Here is a 12,559-nt window from a genome sequence, read left to right on the forward strand (position 1 = left end):
AACCTTGGTAAAGTAGAGAAGAAAAGATCTAGTTAAATATGCAGAAGTTTCCACTAGTTTTTTCACCGCTCCGTTGGCCTAGTGGTTAGAGCGTCCGCCTCGGATGCGGGAGGTCGTGGGTTCAATCCCCGGCCGAGTCATACCAGAGACTTAAAAAATGGTACTAACAGCTGCCTCGCTTGGCGTTCAGCATTAAGAGGTTAGTGTTAGGACTGGTCAGCCTGGTGTCAGGATAACGTGACTGGGTGGGACATCATGCTACATGTCTGCGGCATGATGCCCCGGTGCTAGACATCACTATAAAAACTGCCACATTGCAGACATCGTAGCAATATGACTGAAAAATTGTTAAAGCTACATTAAAAATCAAAAATCACATCTCACTAGTTTTTCAGTCAATTTCATCTTTAAAATGGCAGTTAACCACCTTTAGTCCAATTGAAAATATTTCTGGTCAGCCAACCATCCCAGTTTTTCATTGCTGACCCTTGCGCCTTTTTCACTCCATGGGAAGAAAAAAAAATCCCAAAATTGATATGCGCATTTAATTGAGCTGGTTTAGACCAGTACTTTAAATGTTTAGTACATCATCTATACTAATCATTATATATAATGATAAAACACAAAAACAAACCTACCTACCCTAATTTTAAAACCAGTGCAATAGGAAACATACATTTTTTTCCCCAACTCATAGTAGGCGCCCCTGACTGTCCAGAAAAAGTTTCATACAAGCTGAAAGAAAGGGTATCAGCAGTTCTTCACAATCAACTTGTCAAAACAATGAAAGAGTATTCTAGTTAATAAATGGTAATAACGGTTAATCTTTTCATGCATATTGTGATGATTTTTTTTGAAAGTGTTGTGTCTGTTTTCTGTTACCTCCACACTTTACATGTGCCCTGGAAATGCATGAAATTTTTTTAATTTTTTTTTTTTAAGGCAGTTTTTGTCCTTGTCAAATTGTGAGGGAAAAAATGAATCTAACCAGAATACTGTTGGTCTTTTGAATGTTAGGGTCAGTTTGGTCTTTGTATGCAAGGGTCAGTGGTTTTTATAGTAAATCGTTATTTTGTGCTGATTTCGTTTAGATCCAACATCATGTCAACAAAAACTGTTAAGATGGATCAATATATAAAACTTAATGTGTTTTGTTATGAATCGGTGGATATAAAGAGTTTGATATGGTGTAGGTATGCATTGAGGATGTTAGGCTGATACTTGTTCATAAGCCATGTAAAATGAGTTCTTTCCCTTGACTCAGAACAAAACATGAAGGTGGTTTTGCATTTATCATGTTCCCATCCGTATATGCTTTTAAAATCTTTTTAGCTTTAATGTGTGAATGAAATTGAAAACAAATATTTGATTCATTGCATCCAAAATATCAATGCATGATCATCATCAAAGATACCAAAGTAGTTCCCATATGTGTGTGTCATACAGAAATACAAACTGAACATCTGTATTGAATGTGAAATATACCATGACAAATTAAATGGGTGGTACAGAAATAAAAATTGAACATCTGTATTGAATGGCAGATATACCATGACAAATTAAATTGGGTGATACGGAAATACAGGTTGAACATCTGTATTGAATGACAGATATACCATGACAAATTAAAGAGTGATATGGAAATACAGGTTGAACATCCGTATTGAATCCCAGATATACCATGACAAATTAAAGGGTGATACGGAAATAGAGGTTGAACATCTATATTGAATTCCAGATATACCATGACAAATTAATGGGTGATATGGAAATATAGACTAAACATCTGTATTGAATGGCAGATATACCATGACAAATTAAATTTGGTGATACGGAAATACAGGTTGAACATCCGTATTGAATTCCAGATATACCATGACAAATTAATGGGTGATATGGAAATATAGACTAAACATCTGTATTGAATGGCAGATATACCATGACAAATTAAATTTGGTGATACGGAAATACAGGTTGAACATCTGTATTGAATTCCAGATATACCATGACAAATTAAAGGGTGATATGGAAATACAGGTTGAACATCTGAATTGAATGACAGATATACCATGACAAATTAAATTGGGTGATACGGAAATACAGGTTGAACATCTGTATTGAATGACAGATATACCATGACAAATTAAAGAGTGATATGGAAATACAGGTTGAACATCCGTATTGAATTCCAGATATACCATGACAAATTAAATTGGGTGATACGGAAATGCAGGTTGGACATCTGTATTGAATGACAGATATACCATGACAGATTAAAGGGTGATACGGAAATACAGGTTTAACATCTGTATTGAATTCCAGATATACCATGACAAATTAAAGGGTGATATGGAAATACAGGTCGAACATCCGTATTGAATGACAGATGTACCATGACAAATTAAATTGGGTGATATGGAAATACAGGTTGAACATCTGTATTGAACTCCAGATATACCATGACAGATTAAAAGGGTATGTTATTTTCTACTTTTTAACTGCTCGAGGATTGCTGTAAAACTTTACACACACATTTATCCAAGGGGATACTTGGTCTAAACGAAAATAGTGCTGTTTGGACATCTAATATGGCAGCCACAGTGGCCATCTTGAAAATCTTGTTATTGCTACCAATGAACATGGGCATTTCTTGTACAGACTTCATATGATGTCTAGTTGGGCCTGAATGAAAATTGTGATTTTCAGAAATGGCCACCATGGCAGCTATCTTGAAAATCTTTATGTCACTTTTTCTTCTGAAAGGAAAGTCACATCGACATGGAGTTTGCTTCAGAAGACTCATTATCATGTCTAGTTGGTCCTAAATGAAATTGGTGCCACATGGACATCCACCTTGAAAATCTTGTTATTATTGCTTCTGGAAGGTAATATCACCATGTTTTTGTTTTTTACTATTATACTTCTTCTCTCTTATCCTAAATAAACATATAGATTGATTTGTCTGTAGAATATAATATCCATCTAAAATACATTTTTATACAAACTATTCATTCATGAGCCATTTTTTCTTGACATTGTTTACCTTTTCACGAAACATAACTGATTCTTCATTATGAGAGATGCAAAATTATATCATAATATTATCACAGTTTGCAATTATTTACAAGTGAATTCAGCATTTATGAACATAATTTTTCATGCATTTTTATGGAAATTTGTTTTACAACAGAGTCAGAGAAATGGGACAAGGAAGAGGACTCGCAAAAAGATGTCATTTCACAGAGATTAAAACATGACCTGGTATGAGAGGACAATAAATTATTCTGATTGGAAATTAGTTCATGCTTACAGTTTCAAGTAAAGTTTGAAATACAGAAAATGTTATACAAAAATGATGCATAATGATAATATTCCTTAAATTATTAATTATTAATCAAACTATTGGCTGTTTGTTTGGTTGACTAATTAAATAAATAGATTTGTGAATTGATTTTCATTGAAAGATGAACGAATGAATACTTATATAGATAAGCTTATACCCAAGCATATCATCAATTGATACACAATTCACATGATTGTTTTATGGATGGATGGGGAAATGAACTGATATTTACATAACCAATTGCATATGTTAGGAGTTAATCAAATAATAAAGATTATATTTCCTTAACTTTTGTAACACATTTCTGTCTCTGTCAGGGTCCAAGAACTATTAACATTATTTTATTCAAGAACTCCCATTATGCATATATATGCATCCAGATATCATAAAATTGAACTTTTTTTACAAAATTGTGTATATGTTAAGAATGGGTCGCTCATAGAAGTAATATGGTTCTCTCTTGGGAGTAATATGGTAATGTAAGTTAATTAAATTAACCCTAGGTAGCATGGATTTCTCATGGGAGTAATTTGGTAGTGTAAGCTGTTTACTAAATTAACCTTGGGTAACATGGGTCTGACATGGTAGTAATGTGGTAATGTAAGTTAATTAAATTAACCTTAGAAAACCTTGGCTCTATGATGTGATTAATATATTAATGTAGCCTATAGATTTTTAATTAAACTTAGCATGGGTCTGTCATGGGAGTAATTTGGTAATGTAGGTTGGTAATTATTAGTGATTTTAGATTATGTCAGATTGGTTATTTTTCAGTATTATTTATGATTGTTTTATGGATGAATTTAATTCTTGAAAATGCTTTGTATGAAGAGCATATAACACAAATAATCTATGTATATTAAGGACAGGGATGGATGTTAAGGGATGATTAACTAAGTTGTGTCATATTTCTCTGGTTTTTGGCAGTTAAAAGATTGGAAGGTCTGGATCCACCCCCTTTTCCATAATAAACTGGCCTTGTTTGAAATCCTGTCATGAAATAGTGTCAGTGATCCAGGTGGTTGTAGAGTGTGACCCTTAAGTTGAATAAACCAGAGAATCCATGGGAAAACTCAAGCTATTAATGGGAAGTCATTAATTCTGACACTAGTTAGAGTTTAGATTGAACATGGGACTGGAATTGTACTGTTTGCACCCATTAATATGATGCATATAAAATGATAAAGCTATTACATGCGCATTTAATATTTTCTCTTAGTTACAGTTATTTAGTTGCTTCCTTGATCATTATTTTTGTTTGTCTTGGTAAACAAATATTTTTTAGGATGCTTAATTGAATGACAAAATATTTAATTTTATTCCCAGTTGGAACAGACAGGGAGATTACAGAAAGAAGTTGCTGATAATGTGAGTATGCATGTATTTTATTTATGCAATTTTATTTATTCAGTCATGATTTTGATATGACACTATCGATCACACAATTTGTTCACAATTATATGAAATGAAAAAAAAAAACATCAGCCAGTTTGGTTGATTTTGCATCAGATCAATTTTACTATAGACTGTGTCCAATTTTTTAATGTTGCAGATGTAGATTTTGAAAATATATCATGCTTATCATCAATGATAAAGAAGTAGGTCCAGAAGATTATTTAGTTGTTATGATACTGTATTGACTGAGCAAATGTGTTAAAATTGTATTGCTGGACTTGTTCTAAAATGGTAATGCATGTTTTTCCTCTGTAGTATGTCCAGCCATCAACTGAGGATATTTTGATACTAAGGGGACATCACTTGGCCATTACTTGTCTGGTAATCTCCCATGATGACAGATATGTTTTCACTGGTTCTAAAGATTGCTCAGTAATAAAATGTAAGTATATTTATATCTAGATCTTTATTTTTTCTCTCATTGTTTGTGAAAGTTAGGTATAAAAAGCTGTGTGTGATATCATGTATGCTGTAAAGGAGTTGGTCAGATTAACAGTACTATGCTTCTTCTTCAAATACGTTACCCAGTCATAATACCTTATGAGAACTACTTCTAACTTGCAAATTCAATTCTCCCAGATACTACTTTTAGCTGAAGATAGCTTAAAGTTATCTGCCTGCCTATGTGATGGTCGGGCAGAGTGATCTCCCTTAGGTATAAGAATTGGTGGCCAAGTCAAATATCCTTGAAGTTACTACTTCCACATGCTTGAAGAAGCACACTATTGTCACGAGAGACCTCACAAAACCAGAATCTATGTGGAAGATATACCATTTCACCTCTAAGGAAAGGATATTCCACCTATATTTTTCTCTTCCTATGCTGACACTGTCCTGCCTTTACAGTTTGCTAACATTTTGTTGCAATGTGACACATTTAGGTAATTGCACAGGAGCTTTAGTGACTTCACATTCAGTTTGGGCTATAATTTATGTAGTGCAGATCTCTAACGAGGGTACATGAGAAAGCTTGCCAGTAGCTTTTCGTGGGTCGGTGGTTCTTCCTGGGCTTTTTCAGGGTTCTTCCTCCCAGTTTTACTGGTCGCCATGTATGGCCTATCTTGTGCTGAAAAATGGCGTTAAACCCTATACATAACATTCTTCGTACTTTATTTTTTGGGTCAAAGGATATTCACTGTTTAAATCTCCAGTAGTACATTTAATTCAGTGTCACATCTTCATCACATGATGAATTATTAGTCCAAACATGCATTCAGCATTCACTTACAACTTGGTTATGCCAATTTTATATCAGTTTGTTGTGGTCTTTAAAGTCTAGTGATTTATTTTGCTTTTGTATGATTCCATTAAGGCTGACAAATTATTGCATCATGTGCAGTTTTCTTTAATGTTAATATTCCGTCTTGCAGTTTAAATTTGATGTCTAGGAAACACTTCAGTGAATGGACAGCATTGTAATTTATTATGATGCCTGATTATGTTACTGGTAACTAAGGAAACCAAATTCAGATTGATTACAGCTTTTACAAAAATAGGTTTCGGAAAACTTAACAAAGGAAAGAATATGTTTTGAGTCAGCAAACAAAAGAATATATGGTCAGTTGGGAAACAGAATATGGTCAGTTGGGAAACACAGAATATGGTCAGTTGGGAAACAGAGAATATGGTCAGTTGGGAAACAGAGAATATGGTCAGTTGGGAAACAGAATATGGTTATTATTTGGGGTGTCTTAAATAAGAATATACCTTTCTCAGATATTCTGACATGTAATCACAAAGTCTGCTTTGCATACACTTGCTTATAAGTGAAGTCCAATTGCAAACAACATAGACCCTGATCTGCTGTTGCATAATGTGCAAGGAGATTGGGATCTGTGTTGTTTTGTTTAACTATTGCTCCAAACAAATAGCACAGAGCCAGATCTACTGATGCATCATGTGAGGGCAGATCTGGTTCAAATTGTCTGCCATTCATAGAATCATGGGATTCAGCTAAAAATTACAAGGAACTAAATCAGACTGTAGATGGATACCACAGGTACCAGTCTGTGGACAGGTAGTTCAGTATTGTTCCATAACTTTTGGCAACAATTTGGATGCCAGAAAAGTCAATTGACACTTGCAGAGTATGACACAGGTACCTGGGCAATTGGGCCTTTTGTGTTGAAAAATAATGTTTATAACACTCTCTTGACAGTTTGAAGCATGAAACATTTTGTAGCCTCTGCTCTTTTTTTATCCAAACTACTTTACTTTTTCTTAAGTCGGGTTCAAAAAGTAAATCCATATTTTTTAATTATGATAATCTCATTATGATTAAGAAGTCTAATTTTAATCAGCTGTTAACAAATCTATGACCCACCTGCACATATCAAAATATTCAGAACATTTCCAAATGAATGTTGCCTTCATTTGCAGACAAGAAACTCTACAAATATTTTACTTGTAGAAGACAAAGACATTCAGTAGAAGCTATCTAACTCCCATGTCTCTCCTATGGAGGATTTGTGTGTTAGTGAGTGACAATGAAAAAATTGTTACATATGGAGTGTATATTTCATCAGCAATTTTTATAATGCAAACAAGCAGCCAAAATATAAATACTTGGTATATTAAAATAGTTGTTGCATTTTTTAGCTTTACTGGTGGCAAGTTTGATGTTGCTATTTGTTCTAAACTAAATGGATGATTGCCATGATATTTTACACACACATTTATCGAGATCTAATTGGTCCTAAATGTAAATGATGCCATTTTGATATCCAGTATGGACACTATAGTGGCCATCTTGAAAATCTTATCACTACTCCTCCTGAATGAATGGCCATTATTAACATGTGGTTTTCATGAAAGGACTTCTTAGGATGTCTAGTTGGTCTAAAGGAAAATAGTGCCAATTTGACATTCAGTGTCATCACATAGGTGGCCATCTTGAATATCTTGTTTATGCTACTAATCATGTTGACATGGGTTTCACCAGAAGACTTCTTATTATTCCTAGTTGGTTTTAAGCGAAAATGGTACCAATCTGACCACCAGTATAGTGGCCAGTCTGAAAATATTGTTATCACAGCCCTACCTAAATAGAAAGACATATCAGCATGAGAATTTCATCAGATGACTTAATGGTTTTTGTTGTTCACAAAGATGTTGACAATATGTCTCCTATATGACTGCTATGGGGCCGTCCTGAAACTTTTATTATCACTACTCCTCCCTAAACAGGAAGTCATATCAACATGGGTATTTCACCAGAAGACTTCTTACGATGTCTGGTTGGTCATAAATGAAAATGGTGGCAATCTCACAGATTGAAATATGTTATCACTACTTCTACAGGGATGATCACATTGACATGGGGCTTTCACCAAAACACTAGTGATGTCTCATTGATCCTAAATTAAAATGTTGCTTTGAGCTCCGTATTGACTATAATGGCAGCCAGTTTCTCGTAATTGTACAAGAGTATAAGATATTGTTTCAACACTTGGCAGTTACAAAGGAGAATCAGTTCTATTTTGGATTCCTGGAAATTCTTTTTGGATAGTGCATTATCATTACCTTTTGAGAGACTTTTATATTTGATATACATTGACAGCTTTTTAAGCCCCCTAATCATCTGAAAGTTACTTTTATTTTAGAGGTTACAAGCAGTAATTTCTACTGAAATAAGTATGGCTTATATTTCCCCCTTTTTGAAGTCTAAATATTGACAATTTATCTGCCAAAACTCACTAACATATTTAATATTAGTCTTTTTTATGTTTTTACATTCTAGGGGACTTGAAGGAGAAAAAAAGAGTACACTCCATACATGGTGGTAGAAAGGGAACAGAAAATAAACACATTGGCCATACATCTCATGTTCTTTGCCTTGCAGTCTCATCAGATGGCCAGTATCTGGTATGTCCAGTCTTGTATTATATCGAAATATGAAAACTGGGGTGTGAATATTCAGAGGAAATCCAGATTAGTTAGGAAACTGACTGCTATTTGTTTTAAACCAAAACAAATTCTCCAAATTGTTGAATCTCAGAGCTGAAATGAGAAATTGTCATCCCTTGTATTATATATTAAAAAACTATTCGAGCCTCTGTATCAGTGCAGGTTCAGGTACTGGTTTAACGAAATATAAGAAGACAAGTTGATTTTACAGAAAATTTGGTCCTTGTTTATGCATCAGTATCTAATTTTGAAGGTCTTTTGTCAAAATTGAAATCAACCCTTTTTAAAAGGCTACTTAAATGATGGATTTTTAACCAGATTGTCTTAAGGATATTAGGTTGTTTGAAAAATCTTGTTTGGGATTTTATTAGCACAGATAAATTCAGGGTTAAACTCTCTTCCTTACAAGACAAGATTCTAATTATTTGCTTTTGTTTGTTTTTTTTAATATACTGTAATAGGAAATTTTTACTTTATATAAGATGCATATATATATATATATATATATATATATATATATATATATATATATATATATATATATTGCTATAGAATTCTTAAGAATTAAAGGTTATAAAGGAAACAAAACTAATTTATGTTCATTATGTTGTTCCCACTTAGCAACATAATGCAGGTTAGCAAAATAAAGTTTGAATTTTTATTTTGTACATTGAAATGTCTTTACATTCCAATTTATAGGAATATAATCAAACTTGTTTCGTGTGATACATTTTGTGGCTTTGTACAAGACCTTTTTTGGCTTAGATGTTTTGGAGTCTTGAAAGAGAACCATCTTTAGATTTAGAAAATGCATGTTTTATGATCTAAAATGTTCTTTAAATCCATTCAGTAATGGTCATATGTAAACCTTGAAAAAATTAATTTTATCCTGGAAAAACCCTGGGAATGACCTAGAAATTTATCTTTAAAACAGCGTGGGAACCATGTATATCGTAATTTGCTTGAGTTCACTGTTTTCCGTGCATGTGCCAACACCACTAATCATTCAATATTCGATGTTTCATCTTCTAGATAAATACCATTTAGTAATTAAGCTACACTGCAGTTAAAATGTTTTCACCTAAAAAGGAAAAAGATTTGTATTCCACAATAAGTGAAGTATACATTGGAGTACACCAAAGTTTGGCCTAGCGTTCAGCCATCAGACATCGATGTACATTATGCTTTTTGCACAGTAGTGTGCCAAGAATGTTACATTTGGGAATGTGCACAATGGCTGGTATTGTTGCTTATAATTTACTTGTCATATTTGTACCATGTAGTAATATTATAAGTACATGTATGAAAGATAAATTGTAAGCAACGAAATGAGCCATTGGAGGTATGTGGCAGAACAATGTGAAAGAGCAGACTGCCATAGCACCCCCAGCAGATTTAAGTTTTGGAGTACTTTAAGCCACCTACTCAAGTCCTGCATGCTGCCAGTGCTGAAGCATTGCTTTCTTGTTGAACATAGCTTGTCTTTCTCAGCTGAAGATCACCAACAGTGACAGTGAAAGATTATTTCCTATGGTGAGGAAAAATAAGACAAACTTTAGGTACTGGAAAATTGCAGCAATTTTAGTCACCAAAATTAACTAGCAGGCAAGAAGACTAATCCATTTTGAAAACAATTTTACCATAGCCTGATTGAGGAAGTTCAAGACTGCCACAGCATTATATCATGTGACAAATAGCGTGAAGTTTGTGTATATCAGTAAATTTGGCTGCAAATAAAGTAGTATACTGTACAGGTAATCAGTGTAAATAATGTGTTTTATTTTTATTTTGGGATTTTCATATAATGCAGTACTGACCATTGATACAATTTTTCACTAATTGTCTTTGTAACAGAATTGTAATCAAGTGGCTTTTGGATTAAATGAATAACGCAAACACAAAGTGATGGACGATGGAAATTTATAATATAAAGTAATACAAATGTATATATATTATAAATACAATGATTCTCTTACGCTCTCAATATACAATTGATCCAATCACTACACAAACATTCACAAATTGAAAAACGAAAATATGATTCATGTAATCTTGTGTAAGGAAAGTGAGATGTAAATAACCTCATGGACTGCAAATGTTTCAAATAATATTATGCAGTGTAAGAGAGATTCACATAATCTCACATGTGGAATATGATTCAAATAATCTCAAGGAAATCAAATATGTTTCAAATAATATGCGCTGTAAGTGAGCTTTGACATAATCTCCTATAATACAAATAAGATTCAGAATAGTCTCATGTAATTGAAAAAGTACTCGGTTGAAACATCAATTTGAACAAACATGACTCTTGACACTTGTACAGTCGTTTGATTCATTAACTGATTATTTTGTTATATATTATGATCATAAGTTTTCACCAGGAGAAGTTTTCTTATGATTGTAAAATGCATTTTTGGCTAAATAGCCCTGTGGACACCTGGATCAGGGGCGCTGCTCCTCGATACCCCATTGGGGGAGGACCCCCAAACCCCTTTCGAATTTTCAGCTTTTTTTTGTGGAATACCAAAATAATGTCTGAGTACTGAAACTTATATAGGACCAATCCCATAATTAATTACTGTATTTACCGCATATGTTGGGATACGATAAAATAATTATTTTTTTTCCTGTCCCAGAACTTATGGTGAAACATTTTTTCACTTTGGTCACATGTCCCAAGACTTAAGAACGAAATAAATTGATATTGCATTTGTGCCCCCACCAACTGCACGTCGCAATAAAATAGATAAATAAAACGCTTAATTGATTATAAAAAGAAAGAAACTAACCTTGTGTTGTTATCATTTATTCCTTTTTTTCAACATGAGCATTAAAGAATAAAACATTTCCACGAAATCTGTGTAAGTAGCGTAGGCTTCCATAATGTAGCATGTATCAATTATGTCCGATACCACACACCATGTTGTTCATTGACATGAACACTGAGAAACAATTGTGTGTGGTTGTGCTCAAAGGTTTGAACATGTTATCCGACTGAAAACTGGAGCCAACAAAATCGCATACAAGAGGGAAATAGTCAACTGATATCTTGAAGACGCCATTCATGCATGACAGGCGTTGGGTGCAAAATAATCAAGATTGAATTATATCCAGGTCTACTGTATGACAATATCTCACCAAAAAAAATCATCATTTGAAAACACATTCACTTGAGTTCAAGTGACAGTCTTTTCACCAGCTAGGGTTACATAATTATCCTTACTATAACAAGCACACATAAGCCCTGGTGGTGAATAAACATGACTGGCAGCAAGCAGTTAACTCCTTCTTTGAACCTACCAACAGGACATCAAAGACAAAAGGTTATTTTAATTACAAAGCAGGCGATCTCAGAAGCCGACCCCTGTTGTAAAGGATACCAATACAAAGGTTATTTTATTGCAAAGCAAGCCGACATCGGAAGTTGACTATGGAGTCTGTGAAGTGAGCCGATTTTTTATTTTATTTTTTAATATACAAAGACGGCCGAGATATGGAAGCATGCTTGGGTTCCTTTTCAACTGTATTCACGGGAATTTTGAAAATAAATTGAAACAATGGAACAAATTTCAAAGTGACACAATATAATGCTTTGTGCAAAGATGTCGATGACCCAGCGTCACCCAGAATATTTGGAGAAAATAAAATCATGTGATGAATTCATTAAGGCCAGAAGAGAACTATACTGTATGCCAGTATCTTGTAAATAAAAATCATTATTTTAAAACACATTCACTTGAGTGCAAATGACAATCTTTTCGCCTGCGTGGGTTACATAAGTATCATTAATATTTATCCGCAGACATCAGTGCACCTTTGTATTAATTATTACTAAAGATGCCAAGCACATAT

General features: G+C 33.6%; 1 protein-coding gene across 2 annotated transcripts in view; it reads left to right on the forward strand.

Moving 5' to 3' along the window:
- Positions 1-12,559, forward strand: part of LOC149771381 (U3 small nucleolar RNA-interacting protein 2-like) — a 61,856-nt gene that overhangs the window by 20,986 nt on the left and 28,311 nt on the right. For both annotated transcript variants that reach the window (XM_089948526.1, XM_089948527.1), the window contains exons 4-7: positions 3,191-3,261; positions 4,670-4,711; positions 5,054-5,180; positions 8,538-8,662. In XM_089948526.1, coding sequence (XP_089804652.1) covers positions 3,191-3,261; positions 4,670-4,711; positions 5,054-5,180; positions 8,538-8,662 — 365 coding nt within the window. The remainder of the gene's footprint in view (positions 1-3,190; positions 3,262-4,669; positions 4,712-5,053; positions 5,181-8,537; positions 8,663-12,559) is intronic.

This window comes from Sinohyriopsis cumingii, unplaced genomic scaffold (assembly GCF_028554795.1).
Source record: "Sinohyriopsis cumingii isolate HCF-2022 unplaced genomic scaffold, ASM2855479v2 utg001887l, whole genome shotgun sequence".
Lineage (NCBI taxonomy): Eukaryota > Metazoa > Mollusca > Bivalvia > Unionida > Unionidae > Sinohyriopsis > Sinohyriopsis cumingii.